Raw genomic sequence first — 22,715 nt, 5'->3', positions numbered from 1 at the left:
AGACCTCAGGACATCTACAACGGTGTTTGTGGCCAATGAAACAGGGAGCTAATTCAAGCAAAGCACTGTGTTTATCTAACCAAACCAAGCGTTTTGTTGTGCTTGGACCTAACCCTTTGTCACAAGAGAAAAACAGCACCTCTCTTAAAAATTAACTTTTGCAAAATATCTAATTACAATGGTCTGCCAGCACCACCACGCTCAGACACTGTCCACAGACAGGTGTGTGAGCTGCAGGTTGACTGGCAGAGGTGGGGGAACAAATCTTTGGAAACTTAAAAACACATTATTACACATCTTTAATAAGCACAGGTGTTTTCATTGCATATTATTCAAACGATATGTTTTCACTGATAAAAGTTATTGATGGGGACAAATCTCTCTTTTTCCTGGACCCCCCATGTCTTCCACCTATGGATTTGAGGGGAGTTTTTGAAGGTTGTGCATGTCATCTCAATGTAGCCTAGATTTTAGACATACAATTACTTTATTGGACTAAGAACTACTACTACTATCACTATAGACCACAAGATAAGATAAGATCTTTATTAATCCCTCAGCGGGGAAATTCACGTATCTCAACAGCTTAAGAGTCATAGGCAGAGGGAAAGGAACAACAGTGACTGAGTTATAGATAAAAATGTGTATAACAAAACAGCAAGACAAAAAGAGAATAATCTAAAGATAAGGTGAAAAAGTAATAATAATAACAAAACATTTATTATTATAATTAAACAATATAAGATTATACACACTATGTCATTAACTGTACGTTCATAAGTATAGTAAATGCACACTGAACTTGTGACGTGGTGATCTGTTATAAGCCCCGCCCCTGTCTGCCGGTTGATCTATGAACGGGCTCTGAGTTAACTCGCACATGCTCGCGACGTCATCCCTCTTTGGTCTTCTGTGTCAACATGGCGGCTTCCATGGCATCCCAGGCTGCAGCAAGAGGACTGAGGACAGCGACCTCTAAGAACATACTCCTCGACAAACTCAAGGTGCTTTTGCAGCCTACATTACTGTGAATGCGGTGCTCACCTCTCACGGGTGGTTTCCGCTGTTGTATGTCCGTTGTCATCGCCTCAGGGAGCTGTCAGTGTAGCTACGTGGCTAGCAGATTAGCATTTGAGAACACAGAGAGGTTTGACAGATCAAAGTTGAACAGTGTGACAGGCAGCCTGCTGCTGATGTAACCGACACTATGGCCGTGCTGTTACAGTTGTAATCATTCGTCAAGGAAACATACTGTCATTGGACGGGAGCTTTTCTGAGGACAACCTTGCTAAAGATCTGAGCGTTTATCTGTCACTTTGACATTAACCTGGCATGTTTGCCTGTGTGTGTATAAATGCTATTTTTAAAGGTTATTAAGCTTCGAATCGGCAAATCGTTAAAATGGTTAAAAAACCCTTGCAATGTAAGTCAGGGTTCTGCAAGATATTTAGTTTTAATACCTCTACAGCAGGCTGTGTGAGCACTTGGTCCAACATTAATAGGCATTGGATAAAATGTCATTATGGCAATATTCTGTGTGTGTGTGTGTGTGTGTGTGTGTGTGTGTGTGTGTGTGAGAGAGAGAGAGAGATAAAAAGGCATTAAGAGCTAGGACTATGCACTTTTTTATACATGTTTCATCTCAGTTCATGTCAAATTCTGTGAAACTGACACCACACTGCGGTGAAAATGTATCATTTCTGTACTTTGCCTTTTTTAGGACTATTTTGTATTCTTGAGTTGGACAGATATTGCGATGTATTGTCAGATGGTTGTCTTGCAACGTACTAATTATTGCAGAATTGCTGTATCGTGATACTATTTTCCCATCGCATCGTGACTTACTCTGTGATTACTAATTATTAACAGCCTGTACATGTTCACAGCGTAGTACTGAAGCAGACTTTGGCAGAAGTACCTGAACACTGCAACCAGTATTGCAGCCGTTTCAGATAAGAACATAGTAAAATGGTTAACTCGTGCACTTTGATCCTCCAGTGTCTGTTTATGAGCTGTGAACCACATCGCACAAACAAACACTGAACCACAGCTCGTAGAGTTTATCCGATTAGGTTTGTCTCTGTACACAAGAGAAAATGATTACAGTTACATTCTCATCCTTTTTGCAAACAAAGCATTCGGCATTAATGATTAAAAACAGAATGGAACAAAAATACTGCCAAAGCCACGGAAAGGAATCAGAAATAAAGCCCCCTGATCCGTGTTGTCTAACAAACAAGTGCACTCTTAAGAAAGCAGAGTTGTGTTTTGTGTATTAAATGCCAAATGACAGCATGGTCTCATTATTGATTAATCTGCCGATTATTTTCATAATTAATCGTTTGTTCTTTAAAATGTCAAAAATGAAAAAAACTTTTAATCACAATTACCAACGGCCCAAAGTGACATTAATTGCTTCTTTTGTCTAACCAACAGTCCAAAACCCAAAGAGTCTTCATGAATATCATTAAAGACAGTAAATCCTTACATTTAAGAAATTTGTTTGACATTTTCGTTTGGAAACTTAAAATTATTTGTATCTATAATCTTTCTATCAACATCAAATAACCAGCTAATTGTTGCAGCTCTAGATATGAGCACCAACTCAGTTTGGTCTTTGTTGGAATCCTGTCTGTATAAATATTTGTAACACTCGCACTGATGTCCTTTGGAAAAGGACAGAGCAGGAACCTGTTGATACTGTAAACATTGTTCCAGTCAAGTTGGCACACTCTGTTTGACACTGAGTTAGCAGTTACAGTTGGACTTAAGCAATCTCATGTCTCGTGTTTACTTTTTTCATGGCTGATTTTGCTGTGTTGCCCTGTTGGAGCCTTTTGTCTTGAAGGTTATAAAGTGAGCAGAATAGGGTGATTTTGATAGCTGATTCAGTGTGCCTGAAACACAGTGGTTTGCATCAAACACTGAACTGAAAAAAGGTGTTGTTTTTTACATTGCACGTACCATTAAATTAAAACGATAATTGATACTGATTCTCCAAATGAGCATGGGATATCCCAAGTAGTAGGACTGGAGTTAATTTGGTCATCAGGATGCAATCTAGAGCTCCTGCTGACTATTGTAGTTATTTAATTTAGCAATGGTTTGTAACTATTTTTTTAAAAAAATCAGAAATGCTTATTTTTATACATATTTCTGTCTGACAACAGTTTAAAAAAACAAAACAAAATCGAAAGATATTTACAAACCAACGCAACAGTGGAGATACTATGATGCTCTTGGGGGTCGAGGCAGTCCATAACTAGGCTAGCTTACTTTAAGTCCAGCATGCATGGTCATGTACATTGTTAACTATGACAAAAATCAATTCCAACAAAGGCAGGAAATACCACCAACTTAATCAGCTGAAGTGTTACCATTCAGTAAAGCAGCAGAGTGAAACTGTTAAGTGTCCAACACCAGGAATTAGACCTGAGACAATCAGAGAAACACACATCCCACATTCTGTTGCTTTGTTCACTTGTAAAAGACATGGTGCAGATACACACAGGTAAACATGAGAGATTGAAAGTGAAGTTTTAGTAGAGAACAAGAGTTTAGATGCTGCCTCTTGGTGGTACAACGCAGAGATTACTACAAAATGTGATAACAGGAAAGGGCTGAAGGCATTGAAAAGTCTCAACAAGGTACCGGCCAGTACTGAATGTGACCTTTTATGCAAATAAGACAAAATGACACCAGGGTTGGTACTTTTTAATTTAAAACCCTGACTGAATGTGTAGCAGATTTCAGCGTAGGTCAAACAACTGAGGACATTTCTTCTTGAAGAATGACAACATTTTGTAGTCTCTAAATCATTGTTCAGAACGTATATGAAAGTAAAAGCTTCTCTGAAGTCAGAGGGTGACCTGATTAGGTGGCTGAGAGGAATTTTTAGGATTGTGGCAGTTAACGGATAAGATAACAACTGCAAGAAATTGCAAGGAGTATGCAGCTTTAGGGGTTATGTAAAATACAGCTAAAACTTTCAAGGTCTTACACACCTGCATTAGAAATTAACTTTATCCATTTAAATTTAAAGGATTGTCATATTTAACATTAAAAATCTTGAAAAGCTGAAGTGAATAATAACAAATGCTTACCCACATAAATGTATTAAATTATTGTGATATCAGTCATATATACATATACATACATATATATGTGTATCATTGTTGAATCATCCTCTTGTATGTAAGTTGTATTTCCCAGCTTTGCTTTGCTTTGCATACCTACTCTGTATCGTGTTCATACATCACCTGCATGTATGCAAGACTCCATTCAATCTGTAACAATCTGGAAGTCTATCAGAAAATGTATTGTTGTCAGCGGTGTACAGAATGTAGTGTCATTCCTTAACAGCTAAAGGCTTTCAAAATGTATAATCTCACATTTACTGGTTTTTGTACCAGCTTCTCTTCAATTACTTTGACTTGTCTCTCTCTCTCTCTCTCTCTCTCTTTGTGTCTCTCTCTCACTCTCGCGCTCTCACTCGGGCCAGGTGATAAGAGTAATGATGAAGGATTCTCTCTGGTCTGTAGCACAGTATCAGAGCCTGAACGGATTGACAGCCAGGTATCTCTACAATAGAATCAAATCAGCTCTGACAGTGTGTCAGCTAAGCTGAGGAATTCAATTTGCGATGATTTGTCAACAACAATGCAGAGGACATCCCAATATTCAGATGGTTGGCTCCGGGATGCTCTTAAAAGGGGAGTGGGATGTTATGTTTTTTTTTCTTTCTGCTCTCTCCTTCTCCCTCTCTCTTTTTCCTCACTCTCTCATAAATCAAATCTCCTGAATTCTTGTCTGCACAGCGAGATAATCCTCAGGCTGTTTTTCACTGTCGCTGCACAGTGGTGAATTTGTAAACGTTTGCTAAGTTTTTTTTTATTTTTTGTAAGGTGTGCCTGCTTAGTAATAACCCAGCAGTGTCGAAACCCAGCGTGGTTTGAAGGGAAACACTGGGAAGAGAGGTGGCTCAATGAGACTGGGTCCTGAATATTTTACAGTGGGGGGTGGAGAGCCCTCTGCTTGCAACGACTTCTTTTGCTGGAACTTCAAACGACGGGCGGCTTCCCCATCTGTCTCAGCAAGAACACATTTACATTTCCTCCCCGCAAGGGATACTGCAGGACGAAGTTAGCTCTAACTGGATTTGAATATCGCTTCACCAAGGTTAATAGCCATTTCTGTAGCTGGTGAGGTGCTTAGGCTTTTTCAATAATTTAGAAGGGCTGCAGTCATTAGGAAATGTTGGCAGCCTCTGAAATGGGGAATGCAATGAGTGAATGCACTCCTATCAGCTTAACTTGGGCTGTTGATCTTGTGTAGCTAATGAGGAAAAAGTGGGGCTGAGGCTGAAAATTAGTTGAAAAAACAATGTCGGTGATTGCTGACAGCTGTAATTTAGTGAGAGTACAGTATTTTGAAGATTTTGCTCAGCTGTCATACAAGATTATTCATCATCTTTTGAAATTAGACCTTCAAACATATCATAAATGTGATTTGGATTTCATTAGTGAGTTTGCCTGGGGCCGCCCCCTATGAACTTTGTTTCGACGGGGTCAGTCTGGCAGCCTGATCCTATATGAGTGAGTGTACTCATACTCAGCCATGTAACAGAGCAACATGGCTGCTACATGTGGCAATAAGGACACCCGTGAAAGAGCTACCCTAAAGTTTCTCCTCACAACTGACATTAAACTTTAGATAGCCCCAGACACTTTGCCTGGATGTCAGAATTTGACCTTCAGTTTTTTGTCCTAGAGACACTGTTTCCATGATCATTTTTAAAGTGAGAACATTTACATAAAACTTTGTTCGCAGTTTTCAGAGACCTAACATGAACATGTCAAGTCACATGATACCACCAGTTAATCACTCCTGCAGTGCCATTGATTTGCCATGGTTGAGTTAGCAATTCGTGAATGTAGCTCCAGGGTACTTGCCTGCAAATAAGTTCATACTGTATATGTGGACTTGGATGTACATGAGGGCTTGGCGATATGGCCTATAAATAATGTAATATTTTTAGGCTATATTGCAACACACTATATATACACGGATCAGTCACAACATTAAAACCACCTCCTTAATATTGTGTGGGTTCCTCTTGTAAAGCCAAAACAGCTCTGACTCGTCACGACAGGGTCATAAGACTTCTGGGGGTGTCCTGTGGTGTCTGCCCTTGCCATGAGGGGGTGTACTTGGTCTGCAGTGGTGTTTGGATGGGTGGTGTGTGTCAAGTGGCATACACATACATTTCAGGACCCAAGGTTTCTTCACAGAACATTGCATTGTAACGAGATGATCAGTGATCCTCACATAACCTGTCAGTTGTGGCTGTATATCGACATATTGACATTTCCTCAAGAGCACACAGAAATGCTCGATTGAACGGACACAATTCAATAATTTTTCATTTATTTTCTATGGATCTCAATCAGATTTTTAATCTCCTAGGTTTTCTGATTAAGGAAATACACAATACCCATACACACAGTTTTGAATTGCACGAAACAATTATGAAGTGCTATGTTCACCTATAGGCTATTCTAGGGCTGGGCGATATGGACAAAATCAAATATCACATTATTTTTGACCATTCATTCATTATCTGTAACTGCTTATCTTTTACAAGCGGCGGGTTACACCTTGGACAAGTCGCCAGTCCATCACAGGGCTGACCTATAGAGAGAAACAACTGTTCACACTCACATTCACACCTACGGGCAATCTAGAATGACTGATTTCCCTCACTTGCATGTCTTTGGACTGTGGGAGGAAGGCGGAGTACTCGGAGAGAACCCACGCAGACCTCAATATTGATATTGTGTTATTTGTAGAGATGAGTATTGCTACTTTCACAAGATATTAACACAATGAGATATTTGCTAAATAATCATCAGTAGTGTCGATATAATGACTGAGTGGGTAGAGGCAAGTAAAAAACAAGTAGAACAGTAAGTTCAGAAAATGAAATCACTTTACTTTAATACAGCCTTTAAAACCAGGGAAAGACAACACTTCCTTATCATGATTTCATGATATCCAATCCATATCTGGTTATAAATATCAATATATTGCCCTGCCTGAATGTATATGTGGATGAACTTTGACACAGTTGCACACCCTTGCATTGGCTTCTCATTATTACTGAGTTATCTTCCTCTGAGACTCGACACCTTTGAACATGACTCCCTAGTCCGTACACCCTCTCTTATTAACTATGCTAATTACTGATATCCCTATCTGTAGAGACACAACAGTCAGGTTTTCCTTTCTTAAGCCTGTCTGCAGGAGATTAGACCTGCCCTGCCTAAAGACCTGCCAATGACGCAAATCTCACTGATCTAAATCCTGGAGCCATGCTCTACTGCTTCCGCCTCTGTCTCTGCTCTACTGCTCTATTCCCTGCTCCCTGCTCCCTAACAGACAGATGTCATTTCTCTCGCCGTATTATAATGACCCGGACACGACCTTAGCTTTTAAGGATCAAGGGCGTTGAAAGCTACAAGTGCGTTGCAGCAGTAATGAGAGCAAAAAAGTGCATCTTTTGTGCCCCACGTGTGACCTTACCTGATTTGTCTAATCTTTTTAAGCTGAATATTCATCATGATTATTGACATCATCTGAAAGTGGTATGGACATTATGCAAGTAAAGGCTAATAGATGCAAACGCCTGCATGTACTCTACAGTGATTAACCTGTATTATGTTTGTGGGGATGAGTCATTATAATTTTTATTAAACTAAATGGCAAAATGGCCTCAGATGTTACCAATGTTATTCTCAGTATTACATCCCTTTTATCTTTGCCATTACTCCTCATCCAAATCTACGCAGGCCGTACCAAAGCTGACGGCAGAGAGAGGAACTTCTGCCATCAGTACTCAAGTATTTTATTAATTAAAGGAGTCCAGGCTTTCTGAGTTGGCCCACTAATGCTTCATGAGGCATGCACTTGCTCCATGGCTGGCCGTAAGTGGAGATATGCCTGTGATTCACGCTGCGCTGTTTATGCAGAAAATCCACATCAGCTCTGCTTCTTTGCCTCCTCCATTTCCTTTACTGTGTGTCACCCCTCTCACGGCTTACTACACAGCGCTTGTCTAATTGCAAGACGGCCTGTATTTATGAGTTGCGACTAAGTAGCAAACTGCCACCTCATTAGCAGAAAAACATTCTACCGCAATCAGTATGGCAATGATTTTGATAGTCGCTCTGAGTACCGCTCCTTCTGATTCGGCCTGTGCTCATGGAAGTGGACACTATAAAGCTCCCCTTTAAATTCTCCCCGGATGGTTAGCTTAAATGGATGGGGAGAAGAGACGAGTGCATAACCTGAATGGGAACAAATCAATTACATAGAATTGGCGAACTGGCAATCTGTTAATTTCTTAAACATTTGATAATGCCCCTTAAGGAGCATTCTGGTTAATTAACTCTGCAGTCATTTGTCGTCACTAATAAGGCAGTGTCATTTCAAAGGGGTTAGGGTCTGGCCATGACAAGTAATGAGGATTTTAACCTTAGCAGACATCTGGGGATACCACTGTATAATATGAGATATTCAGTGCCTCTGGAAACCGTCGTTCGCCTGCTGTGTTCAAAAGATATCAAATGTGGTATATAATATGTAAATGTTTGAATTAAATCTCGTCGAGGCCAGGTTGGCTATCAGATTAAGTACTTTCATTATTGCTTCTTTTCACAAAAAAAATGTACATTAGTTACCATTCTGAGGATTTAACGGTATACTATAGGGTTGGGCCGTGTCTACTGCATTTGCATATGATGTTGTCATCAGTGAAACATCATGATTCATTGCTGTTTCTTATTGTCACTCTCACCGACGGATCTCACCCAGCCGAGACAATTGTCGCCCCTCACCCGGCACATACGTCCTTGTGCTGGGTTTAAAAGGTCTTCATACCCGCATCATATGTCCGTAACTTAGTTGTGTTGAAACTCAGAGGCATGAAACAAAGTTGGCTGGCTAGCTACAGTATAATGAGGAAGATGCAAACAACAACAGCGCGATTGAGAGCAAAAAAATGCAAATATGGCGAGGCAAAATGCCAAGCAACAAAGCTCTTTCCAAAGAGAGTGAATCTGGGGTTGGGTTTCACCCCTTGCTGGACACTGAGGGAGAGGATGGGGATGAAGAGCAATGCTGTGTTGCCTGTTTTCTGTTGGACAGGTAGATGCTTAGTTAGCTTGCAAGTAAGTATGAGATTTCCCCAGGGAGGTTGGGCCAACTTTGAATGTTTTGTTTACAAACAGTTACTAACAAATCCTGCAAAGTAAACCTTTACTTTATCTGAAAAAACAAAACACTAAACAATTCCCTTTTTTATAGGACACATCCACCAAAACAAACCTGAAAGCACCAGAGGCATCAATTGCCGAATGTTTTAAATCTCGTTTGTTTAAAAAACAAAACAAAACGACAAAAAAAATAAAAAGATTAACATAACATTTTCATCATGTTCACTGTCTTAATTAAGTCTCTTGGCAACATTTGCTAATTATCACTATGCACAAAGTGCACCTAAGATCAACAGACAGACTTTGCCATCCATAGAGCAGCACCACTAGCGTGGCTAAAAATAGAGTCAGCTGTCTTCACTTGTCTTCACACAGCTTTTACTGTGAAAAGTGCCTCAGTGCATCAGGTTTTAAGTTTTCTTAAAGGTCTGCTTTGTTTCAGTTTAACACTTATTTCTGCTGCACTTTCTGTGGTGCTTGTGCTTTTTGTTCTCCTTCTTTTTTTTTGGATAAAAATTCACTAAGGCAGATTTTGATGGGAGAGGAATACCCTGTGGTCATTAGAAGGACAGACACTAGGAGGACATTCAGAGTCCTAAAGTGATCTCAAAGGCCCCTCTGAACTCTTACTGATTGGAGTCCTGTAAGCTTCTCCTTCCTGCTCTTAGAGGAGTGTCACGCGGGCCACATCAATAATGATTTGCATTTCCTCATGAATATGCCTGCTTAAAATGATGCCTTAGCCTCAGTAGCTAGAAAAGCATCAGCCTTTTCCTTTTTTTTCTGATAGACTCTCTGGAAATGACATATTGAGAGTTTCCCCTAATGGAGCTGCACTTTGTCCAGCCATGGAGACTTGTTAATGATGATAGGCTCTGTGTGAGTGGGATAGTGTCTTGTGCTCAAGGTAAATCCTGAATCCCTTCCGTTCTCTCCCTCCTTAATGCAGCTCTTCACAGTGCTTCATCTGTATTCATAATTTATGAACTGTTGGGGGGGTGGGGGGGGACTCTATAAAGTAATTTGTTACTTTTTTATTGACCTCTGAAGGGTGGTGAGTGATGAAGGATCTTGTTCAGGTGTCCTATAAGATATTGATTGGATCACGCAGCAGCAGCAGCCACTTTGCATGTGTGTTCCACATCATCAATCAGAGCAGTTTTTCCAGTAGGTCCACTGCTGTACTTCATCCAGCAGAGTACTGGGTACCAAAGGTTCTCACACCAATGTCAGTCAAACAGAAAAGCACAGCTTGAGAAATCACAGTAGGACATGAATTTAGGATTTGTACTGATATCAATATCATCAACACATAAACAGATTTGGAGTTGAAAAATATTTGATACACCTGACATTACAATGATGTGCAACAAACAATTTCTTTACTAATACAGTGTTAAATCATAATTTCTCTGTCTTGGTTAATCAAATAACTAATTATTTGAACTAACTAATTATAAACATAATAACGAAATATCAGCTAAATGCCCAGAGTCCATCGCAACCTATTCTAATGCTCTGTTTGGTCAGGCTAAAAAGTAAAAATAGATAGATGACAAAGAAAGCCAGCTGTTGGTGGAACCAGTGATGTATTTATGTTTTTTGTTTGAAAAACAACAAACAATTGATAACAATCTTTTCAGCTCTGCATGAAGTGATGTTGTGCCTAACCCTGGCTTTCACACTCTGTAATATAGGTGAAATTAGGCAGACAACTTTTCCCCCCTTGCGTTTCCTAGTGGTATAATTGTTGACTCCGCTGTTGCAACGACAACTGGATTGTTTTCCTCAGAGTCACAAGTAACAACAACACGTGGACAAAACACGAGTTTATGCAATCATTTGGTCCATAATAGAAATGGATCGCCAGTTAAACTTCCTCTTCTGGCCCGGTGGCAGACAAAATTGTATATTGATAGCGAGGTTTATGTATGTTTAATGTAAACACAGATGTCTATCTATCAATTTAACATGTACTTTATAATGATACATTAAAGCAGAAAACTTGTCTTTTGGCAGCTTTAAATCGCAATAATTTTATGGATTAAATTCAATACCAGGATACATCACAAATGAGCAATCAAATTAATTACTGCATTCAACTACTTGTCATCTTTACCATAATGACTTGATGTATTCATAATTAATTACTATGGAAATTAAATATTGCCTGTATGAATTTGATGGCGTTAATATAAGATGCCGTTTGCTGGATTGTTAAAACGACAGCGCTGACGTCCTCAGATAGATGGATTGTGTTCAGAGATAATGTTCCCTTAGTGTTACCAACTGCCAGGGCAGAATCACATCTTCACTCACTATTGGCTGGATCCTGTCTGCCTTCACCTCCATTCAAGAAACAAATGCGTTTTTTGACCTGCGATGTCAACCCTTTGAATTTTTGAGTGACAGATTAACGAGCAGCGCAGCATTGACTGGCTGCTGTTTATGGGCCTGATCAAAGGTGATTGCCTGCTTTGTAACCTTCCCCTGTAAATTAAGGCTTATGGCTCTAATAAATTTCCATGGGCTCCAGAGCTACTCTGTCAGATGGTGACTTTTTGACATTGTTCCACTCTTTCATAGTGATAAAGACAACTGCTTTAAATTAGCCCTAGGATATTGACTCCTTAAGTTTAACAGAAGGGCAAACGACAAAGTACTGGCGTGTCTCGAAATGACTTTGCAAAGTGCCAAGATCAGACATCCCCTCACTATGATGACACTTCTCACAACAAGTGTGGTTAGACAATGTGCATGCTGCTCTCAACCAAACACGAGACTGCACAATCTTGTGCCTCGTAGGAGAAGTCCTGATGTTGCATGATGTCGTGCTGAATACCATATGGAGCAGCCGAAGAAGTGTTTTGGGAGTAGTGTTGACGATACCAAGATTTTGTCCTTCAGTGCCACTTGTGGATAAGTACAGCTGCGACAAGGACTTGGCAATCTGATGCAGCTGCTGCTGTGGCACTGCCTGTCCTCAGTGTCTTTGTATGAGGGCACAGCCACTCAAAGTGCTCTATGACGAGAGCGGCAGTGTGGAGACATAGTTTATTCAGCACATTTCAATGATTCAGATTTCTTTGTTCTGTTTTTTTAACTTGTGAATGTTTTTTGAATGTGAATTTGTTTTTAGGAAATGACTTTGTGAGTTATTGTCTTTAACCTTGTCTAATTTTTCCACCGAATAGTTTGTGGTCAAATTTTACAAATATGCTACATCGTAATTTTTAATGCTGGTTTAGTTATAGATTTTTACAAACAGTCTCAACATTTGCTACTTGTCTAAACATTAACCTCCCTTTTCTTTTTTTTCTACTATTTCCAAAAATCCTCTCAATTGAATATTACAGTTATACCAACATGTTTGAGTGTTTTAAAAACACAATTTACGCTACTAAATATCACCTTTAGGAGGCAATATAAGTACAGTATACAGTATATGAATGTGGGTGAGACCTCAAATGTCAAAGGTTGTATAAAATTTTTGAAACGGAGGTGTCAAAATTCTCCAAATCCATGATTCGATTTTAATTTTGATTTTACGTATCACATTAGATTTTTTAGTTTTCATCGGCACTGGCCTTTCCTAGACTGTCATCTGGATTTGTAAAGTTGAACAAACCATGCCCTGACAACTGTCTTTTACATTTTAATATTCTATATTATATAAGCTGTTAAATATAATTATAATATTTAACAGCTTGACTTTATCCTGGTGGCTTTTTGCAGGTTGGGGTTAGACGAGCTCAAATAGTATTCAACATGTATAAAGATTTCAGAGTTCAACAAAAAATACCACTTTTTGGGGATTCAAGGATAATCAACAAAAGATAGAAATTTGGTAGGGGAAAGTGAAACCACTGAGGTGCCCTTGAGCAAGGCCCTTAAACCCCAACCGCTACGGCAGAGCTGCTCATTGTTTTGCGCAGCTTCCTGGTGTGAATGTGTAAATGTGTGACTAATCAGGGTATTCCTGGAAAAGAGAGCATCACTCTCAGTGAACTCTCCCTGAAGAAATAGAGGTTAAATTAAAAAAAATTTTTTTTAAAAACCTAACCTAACAAAAACTTTGTTACAAAGTTAGGTTTCTCAAATATGTCCCTATGCCCAAACAAATCAATAAAAGATCTCTGAAAAAGAAAATAAACTATAACTCCAGTACCAGTCAGTTGATTGTATTCGTTCAAGTGTCTGGAGGTACAGCTGCAGGCTACCGGTAAGCTAGGTGTGTGTGTCTTTTTAAAAATTATTTTATTAGACACACGTAAGTAAGAAGGGATGGAGAGAAAAAAATCCTGGGAGAATTGCCAAACCTGCTTTTGTTTTCAATAATCTAATATTGATAGCTCATATCTATCTATTTTTGATTCAGAATTAAAATTGTGATACCCCTATTCATGAACACAAAATATTTTTGCATGTCATATAACATATATAAAATGATTTTATTTAATGATTTGGACATTTTTATTTCAATTTTGAATAGAATAGAATAGAAAATACTTTATTATCTACCTTCTGCATGCATAACTTGTCTTTGTATGTACAAAATAGGTATTTTAAAAATAACAAACAACAAAATACCAAACATGACTATAAGCTACATTAAAATAGCACAAGGACTATGTGAAGGACTGAACCAGATATAAAGTGCTGTGTGCTGGGAGGCTGTCCTTACTGATTAAGATATTTTATGGCAACGGGGACAAATGATTTTCTATAAATGTTCTTTTTAGCACAGGGAACTCTGTAACCTTACCCTGAGGGCAGCATCTGAAAGTGGCGATTTAATTAATCTAATGCTAACCCATCAAAATTAAAACATATTGCACAACTCTTCTCCATTGCACCATGCTTTATTTAGGCTATCAAGTGTTGTCCCCCCCTTCTTACACCAACATGATTTAATTTTGACGGACTGATAATGTAACTGGGCTGCACCTCGCTGTGAGTGTTCTCAAAGTTAGACACTTTGATCAAAACATTAATCAAAGGAACCATTAAGATCTGACTGAAAGTAGGACATTTTGTTTTTGGCTTTAAAGAAAAAGCACTTTTCTAAGAAAGAAGACAAAGTTAGTATCCACCCCTGCCATGGTGTGCGTGACATTTGGGGATCATTCGCTGAATGTCAAGACTGTTGCTGCAAGCCTGCTGAAAGCAAAATTCTTTCACGGAATAAGTGCTTCCTTAATATGGCTTCAGCTTTTTTCTCCTCTGTCTGATTTGAATCCTGTTGTAAAGGATTTTGCTGTTGCCTCGGCATCAAAGTGGAAATGCAGTCACGGTGTAAAACTTGATGGAGACAATGATGGGCTATTTTGGGGGCTGTGTCACATTAATACTGCATGTCTTCATGGCTTTGAGTCGTGGCGTATTTTTACCTCCGGGATCTCCTGGAAATTCACGTGTCCCTGACCTAAAGGGAAAGCCAGGTACATGTTTTGTGGACCTTTTTGGAAACAGCCTCTGGTGTTTTCACCGTGAGCTGAGTGTTTCATCAGAATGGCTTATCTGAACAAAAACTGCAAAGCAAAAGCAGACAGCGCTTATTTGCTTATCCATTCATACATCCTTGTAACTAATGTGAGCTTGCGTTTCCAATTACCACTTTGCAGGTTTTTTTTCTATTTGTGTTTGAGGGTGTGCTACTGAGAAATCCTGACTAGTTTAATGTGCAGAATGAATGAGACCTGTTCTCTTTCGCCTTGTTTCTCCTCATGCAGTATTTTAATAGAGAACAATGCTGTTTATCATTGTCACCACTCGCTTTTTGCCGCTGTGCCCCACTTCTTGTCACTTGGACGCATTCATGAGAAAGTATCTTGAGTGCTTTTGTGTGTATAGGAGTTCACTGTGAATATTTATTTCATCAAGGGCTAATGTCAGAGCATACAATTTTGTTTTTACCACAGTGTGTACAGCACATCCCGTGTGTGTATTCTCATATTCTCTGTGTGTGTGTATTGAGAACAAGTAGAGCAGTAGTTAGGTAGAGGGAGTGGGGTAGGACTGTCTCCAGAGTGCTACTGATGATAATTACTGTAGAGAGAGCGTCTCAGGGGACTGCAGACCAGCTGCCTGCTTGCCTGCCTGCCTTGCAAACGTACTGCCATTCACCACTTACTGCTTTCTTCCAGGGCAGACATGTAGCAGTCAAAGAGATTATTCCTTAGTATCATGACTTAACTGTCTGATAGCTTTAAGTACTTGACTTGGAGTGACTGAAACATAAGTGTGGTCATGAGTCTGAAGGGAATTTTGAAGTATTTTACAAGAGGGATGTCTTTATACTATATGTCTATTAAGAGTTGCACAATAGGAGTAGCTGCCCTGTTTGGACGTACTTTGTAACTAGGGCTTAAATTCCTCTTGATTTTATTTTGTTTAATTTTTTTTTTTTACAAGTTGGAAAGGCTCGAACTGATAATAATCATAATGATGATAATATAATTATCATAATGATAAAAGAGGTTCACTCGCCTACATCAGATCTGTCAGTTAGTTTTGATGCTCTCACAGAAACTTTATAATGGTAGAGAAAACCCTGGTGATAGATTCAAGAGTACCCTGAATAATTTCACAATAGTATAGGTTTATGTTTTGAAGGTCTGAATTGAATGCTTCAAAGCATTGCAAAGGTAATACCAACCCTGTATTTGAATGCTTCGTTATATCAGCTGCACAAAAAAGAGGCGAAGGACTGAGCGAGAACTAGAGTTTCTCTAATCAGTCTCAAAACCAGGTGTACATGTGATACCAGCGCACAGAACGCTGTACGCCAGGAAAAACCCGTCCTATTGAGAGAGCATTTTCACTTCAGCTGCCAGTCACCATCTGAAACCCTGGATGCCTGAAATATCTCCTCATACTTTGCCACCTCAAAGTAAAATGAGTAATATTACAGTACTTTTAATGATATCACAAATTAGATTTCTTTTCATTAGAGAAGCAGCATGCTGCACAGTTTCATGGGGTTCGATCTGGTTTCGTAAATAACGAGAACATCACTTACAGAAGGTGTTGGCAGGTAAAGCAACAGGCCTCCTGTTTTCGTCTTTGTTCTTCTTACTCTGGATCATTGAGCCAGATGTGCCTACATGTAAGGTGTGTTACAGAATTGCTTGACATTGCAGTGACAGATTTAACAACCATCTGTGGGTAATACCAAGCATCACTTTGTCTTTCTAGTGATGAATTTCAGCTGTCAAGAATACCTACACGTGTCAAAATATCTTCGTAGCACAATAGGAGGGCAGACAACAAGAAGAGAAAAGAGTTGTCTTTGCTATTCCTCTGCTCATTAGTAACCGAGATGTTGGCATCAGGCCATCATCGGAGCATAATGAAGAATACAGTACTCACACAGGACTGATTTCAATGCAGGTGACGTTCAAAAAGTTAATTAATACATCCAGTCAGTCATGTGTCATCTGTCATGCCAGCAAGGTGAAAAAGTCAAACATCATCCTTTGTTGTATCAGTCAACAGCTGCAGTATTTAATATTTGTTTTTGCTTTTCACCTTAGTAATATGAGCTGCACTCTTACAAACGAAGGAAGTGAACGTGTCCCTTTAGCAAAGTGCTATTGTATGCACTTTGAGGGGTAAAAAAACCCACCAAAAAACAACAATTACATGCTTCAAATATGCTGTTCAAAAGTCAGAAGTTATTACAGTTTATTAAAAATCATTAAGTATAAAATTACAATTTGTTGCTGATAAGATTTGTCATCTGCATCCCTGATGCTACACATAGCAGACACGGGCTAGGCTTGTGTAGAAATATGATTTGCTCTCATTCACTAGTAGGGAATGGAAATATTTCTGACAAGAAGCCTGAAAATATTATAAATGTAACAACATTAAAACAGCAATAAGAAGAGTCACACATAGGGGCAATTAAGAAATAAAGTCTACTGTAAAATATCGAAGGGGTTGTGTTGCAGTTTATTACTATGCCATTATTATTAATAATGGGATTTGGCACAGAGCCTCAAACATGTTTTTGGTGCTTTATCTAAAGGTAAAATCAAGTATAAAGTATGGGGAGGATCACTACCAGAATCAGAACAACATTGCTTTTTTATTTAATATTTATTACGCGCTCAGCTGTGAATGGTTTCTGCATATGGACGTAGTTATGTGCTAAGGTGATAGACTAAAGATGAATACAGTACAAGCAACAAACGAAAGCTGTGTGTCTATAACTCAAATTAGGCTACACAGGCCACAATGGTCATAAACAGAACTGAATAATATGCTGATAATGAACCAGTTATTTACCAGTCTGGCAGCTGCATGTTCTGAATGTTATCTCTTTGCTGTAAGTTTGACAGTTTTTCTCAGATGTGCTTTTTTTAGTTTTTAGTGTAGATCACTTAGTAGCTGTGTTTAGAAAAGTGCTTTATAAATAAAGTGTATTGTTATAAATATTATGAGTATGTACACTTATAGGCAACACTATGCAAAAGACAAACATCAGCAGACAGTTGTAAAATAAAAATACGTCTCTGGATGACCAGCTCCATGGAGGCTGCATACGTAGGAAGGTATGTTATTAGAGTACCGAGTGAGAGGCCACCTTTGATAGAAATTGTCTGCAGGTTTGGTATATACTAGAAATTGCCCTAGGTGCCTTTCCATTCTCCAGTGTTTTGCCCAAGGTAACTGTCAGTGCCTGGAGGGACACCTCCAGCCCCACTTGACTTCTCCACTAAGCAGCAGCAGCTGTTATTTTGGGAAGTCTGCTTGGCTCTTTTCCTCCTTACCCTCACTATTCTATGTTATTCCATTTCAATTGATATGTATTGGTTTGAGCTTCCTAGTTAGCTGGTTTGGGATGTATATGTATTGTAATATGGAAAAATAAGAGAATCTTCACTTGATACCTTGATTAACTCAATAGAGGGTATGTATATTATGTCAGTAGGTGCAATTCACCATGGTTACAACCACTGAGCGGCAACATTGTTAATATTTCTCAAGTGCTGCAATCTGAATGTTCGTTTTGAATGCCTTGAAAACATGAAAAATATCTAAAATGTGACATAGCTGAGTTGATTTGCTTTACCTGACATTGAGTGTCATGTGGTGTGACTATTGCACACACACACACTTTACAGTGTCAATGCTGAAACAATAAATTGTGCAGCCCCATCTGTGTCTCTTTCTCTACAAAGGTGTGTCCTCATTTCAGCAGCAATTGGGACCGAAGAATTTCTTGTCCGCTTAGTTGATGGCCGCGGCTTTCAGGTCACATTATTGTCATCCATCAGTGGTTTTAGGACATACTCCCACCGTGTTTGTGATTCTGCGGACAAGAATGGTCGTCTATCTAAGAGGCAGTGAACGTGCTCTGTATTTTCAGCCTTACTAGGACTTAATGTATTGACTAACATGGTTTCACTTCTCCTTGAAATAATCTTTTATGATTGAATGTGCAAGGCAACTGTTGTTGAGAACTTTCACTCTAAAGTTTAGATCCCATTGATCTTTCCAGGCAATGTTATAAATAATTGTTGGATAACATTAGTGATGCATGAATTAGATGAGCTGGAGCCGGTGGCCAGCAGGCGGATTTATGCAGCTAATGTTATCTTAAACCTCTCTCAGTTTCTCTAAAAGAGAAGCCAAATGTGACGATAATGTGTCGTCACTGATGGATTGCTGTCTCGAACACTAAGTTGCTTTAGGAGTTTCATAAGTTTGGAGTTGAGATTGACTGTGGGGTGTGGCACCGCTGATATATCCACCATTGTGTCCATATTGAGAGAGTTATTCTCCACACCTTACCAACATCTGATCACAGTCCAAGATTAGGTCACTAAGTTCAAAATCTAATGCTAACGGTTTGACCTGTCAGTTAATATGTCTCGGTGTGATCTGATCATGTAAAATTTTCCTGTAACAGGCTCTCACCTACAATTTCCATTCAGTGAAATGTAGTGTAGATAGACTGACAGATGGAGACGTGCACCCAGGCAGCAGAGCTGATCCTCCCAAGGCAAACAGTTTGAATGGCAAGGGAGGTGGATGTTTTAAGAGAGGAGTCCCTGCAGGTACCTGACAGCAGTCAAATGAGTCCACAAAACAGAGAAAACTTGCTCTGCAGCTCGGCTTGTTAAGGCTGTGGGATATGTTCCGCTAAAGTGGACACGTAAGAATGAGCGACAGGCAGAAGACGAGCGAATGCTGAAAGTCTTACACACCCAAGTTTTGCTCCATAACAGGCAGAACCATGTTGTCCAGACCTATTTTAGTTTTTCCTAACTTCTGTGGTAATTTTTCCTTTTTTTTTCTCCCTTCTTTGCGGATTTACTTGCCCTGCCTTTGAACCCTTCCAGACTCCTGCGAGAGAGTCGCATCATCAGTCTTAGCTTTAATAGAGTGCTATGGGGGATAGAATATAAAGCAGAGCTGACATGTATACATATAAACTGTAATAACTGAAACATATGAATAGTATGGTATTGCAGACGAGACTGCAGAGGTGACCCGTGGATGCCCCTCATTACTGTATTCAGTTATGCGAGAGAAGAGGCCAATATGGAGCAACATGTACTGTTCTCCTAGAAAACAAGCCATTTTGGCTCTAATGAGGTCTCCCGACAGGCTCTCATGAGAGCTGGAATGGTGAAAGCATGCTAATACAGTGTGCTGTGGCACAGAGAGGATTGGTTTTGGCATGGATTGTGAATAACCAGCCGAGCGGTTTTGTTCTCAGTTAAGTCCTGTTGATGATTGTGCTCTTAGTTTTAGATTATAAATAAAAAAGGTTTGGCTTTGCTGCTCCCTTTTAGAGTGACCATGTCAAGCTCATTAGCCTTTAATCACCAATAACAGTTGGGTTAGGGTAGTAGGGTTAGTTGGGGCTACATTTGATTCCCTTCAACACTTAATGGTTGGCAGACACTGAACACATACTTTGCCCTTCGACCCCTCACACCCTCCACCACACCCTTGTGTTCCTATTCTTTCCTCGCCCTCATGAATGATGGAGGGACTGACGACTTTTTAAGGCATTGAGTGGCCTTGTCACATCCCATGCACCACTGAATCAAAATGCAGCCTAAAAATGCACACACAGTGCATGTGGATACACACACGTCCACAAAAACATCTTGGTTGTTACAGTTTTTGTGTTTGGTTTTCTGCTGTAAATATTAAATAAGATTTGCTTGTTCAGCTCGTCTATCTTTGTTGCTGTTGGAGTCATTCTTTCCTTGTATGCAGTGATTATAGTGGCTTATGTTTGCATGCATGGAGGCATGTGTACCTGTGTTTGCGTGTTTTTTATGCAGACATTTTAAATGTCATCTATGGTTATCTTAATATTGAATGAATCACTATTCATGAGAACACAACAGACATTTTTTTAAACTTTATAAACCTCAAAAATATAATACACAGAACAAGTAAATGACACATTTTGGAACTTTGTTCTGGTATTTACATAATGTCTCCTCACTCCAAAGGACTTCATTTTGGCTTCCTTATAAATGCAGCTTTCAAATTACGTGGCATAAAAGCTGTTGACTTAAGGAACCTTCTGTACATTACACAGGAATTGACAAACATAATTTAAATGTTAAGCTGAACACTGAATGCTGCATGTTTATAGCTGTTTTTTCTAGTTCCCTAAACCTCAAAATGTTGGTTTAGTAAGTGCAGTTGTAGTAGTGCTGACGTGTCCTAAATTAGACATGACATATAATGGAGCCTAGACATGTTGCCTGTAGACATTGTGTGACTTCATGCAAGTGTAAAATTCACTACTATGAGTAACTGAAGGAAGAGTAAAGAGAAATTGGAAGTGGCTACGTGAATAAATATATCTCTATTATCGTCCTTATTATCCTTATTATTACCGATAATTAGGCTTATTAAATGTTACCATTGGTTTTGTTTGGAAATTGTTCCACTGAAGACACTATTTTTGCTTGAGTTATTATTGCGTCAGACTACCATTTATATTTTCTTTCACAGTTCTATATTCTTACAAAGGTTATCTGAATATTCACACTTTCTATCTTGTAACACCGGCTCATGTCGGTTGTCCATCTTCGCCGCCTCTAATAATTTCACCCAGCTACCATATATTTTGCCAGTCAGTTTCGAAGGACTCGGATTCAATTTCAAGCTGTGGTGCACTGCTTGATGCAATTGCCATATTTTAGGTTGTGAGTTGTGTGTCCCCACAGAAATGTATATTTCCCACTGACAAGCACAGAGCCAACCTGTAGCAGCTGGCTTCCTCTTTTGAAAACTAGTGGTGGTTGTGAAGTGCAGAATATCGACCGTGCAGGCTTGAGCACAACTGGTGTCATGGAGCATTTGATTTTGCTTTATTGATGCAGTATTACTAATACTATTCTGGTAGTATACAATAATGCCTACAACATACTATACAATCAGATGTTAACAGTATCACAAGTTGTCATAATCTTCTGCACTACAATGTGCACATATGCTCCTTATGTTCATGCAGAAGTCCTTGAATAGTTAATGTCTTGAGTAGCTGTAACACAGTAACTGGGGATAACAGCTTAGGTCAGTTTAACTTAGTCAGCAACATAAAGCAGTGCAGTGCAGATGTTATGATCATGTTAGTTAAATCTTCACTGGGTGAGGAAATACACACACTGAAGCATCATTTATATGCTGAACCATAATTTACCTCACAATCCTTGTTTTCACTTTCCTTTAATGGCCTTTCTTTCCTTAACGACTCCCTGAAGATCTTCCCTGTGAAAACATTTGCGCGCACGCACACATGCCCATACATACACTCATACACACACACACACACCCATGCACATTGTACTGTGTGCTAGTGTGGAGGGATTCTAACTCGTACACAGCTTGTGTCTCCCCGTCACATTAAAAAGCCAATTTCCTTTTAATAGCAACAACAGCTGGAGCTGACAGAGCCTGCGTCTGCTGATGGAGCAAACGGCTCCAGACCTGTCCTGCAGCTTAGGCCCGACTGCCTGCCTCATTACTGGAAAAGAGGGGAGAGAGAGAGATGGAAGAAGGGGGAGAGACGAGGAGCAAGGAGTAGGGAAGAGGAGAAAGGATGTAGCCTGTGCACTCAGAGGCAGGTGTTAGACATGTTTTAGTGCTGTATAATGTAAAACACTTCAGCGGGGAGTGCGGGTGAAACTGTTATCATTAAGTACAAATCATCAAGATGATACGTTGTTATTGCACTGCGTTAACTATCTTTCACTTACAAGTCACGCTTACTCATTCTGCCACCCTCCTTCCCTTCCTCCCCTCCAGTGCACCTGGTTGAGTCCCAGGAGATGGCTGAATCTGCAGGAGTACCAGAGCAAGAAGCTGATGCAGGAGAGTGGCGTGGCTGTCCAGCGCTTCTATGTGGCCGACACAGCCTCTGAAGCCCTGGAGGCTGCGAAGAGACTCAGTGAGTAGAGG

At 39.6% G+C, this 22,715-nt stretch overlaps 1 protein-coding gene across 1 annotated transcript in view; it reads left to right on the top strand.

Moving 5' to 3' along the window:
* The first annotated feature begins 893 nt into the window (after positions 1 to 893).
* suclg2 (succinate-CoA ligase GDP-forming subunit beta) overlaps positions 894 to 22,715 on the top strand; it is a 100,776-nt gene continuing 78,954 nt past the window's right edge. The window contains exons 1-2 of the mRNA XM_084348223.1: positions 894 to 1,004; positions 22,563 to 22,704. Of these exons, the coding sequence (XP_084204349.1) occupies positions 921 to 1,004; positions 22,563 to 22,704 (226 nt within the window). The 5' untranslated portion in view covers positions 894 to 920. The remainder of the gene's footprint in view (positions 1,005 to 22,562; positions 22,705 to 22,715) is intronic.

This window comes from Pagrus pagrus, assembly GCF_965226575.1.
Source record: "Pagrus pagrus genome assembly, chromosome: 3".
NCBI classification, from domain to species: domain Eukaryota; kingdom Metazoa; phylum Chordata; class Actinopteri; order Spariformes; family Sparidae; genus Pagrus; species Pagrus pagrus.
The sequence above is the reverse complement of the archived record's forward strand: the minus strand, read 5'-3'. Positions and strand labels throughout refer to the sequence as shown.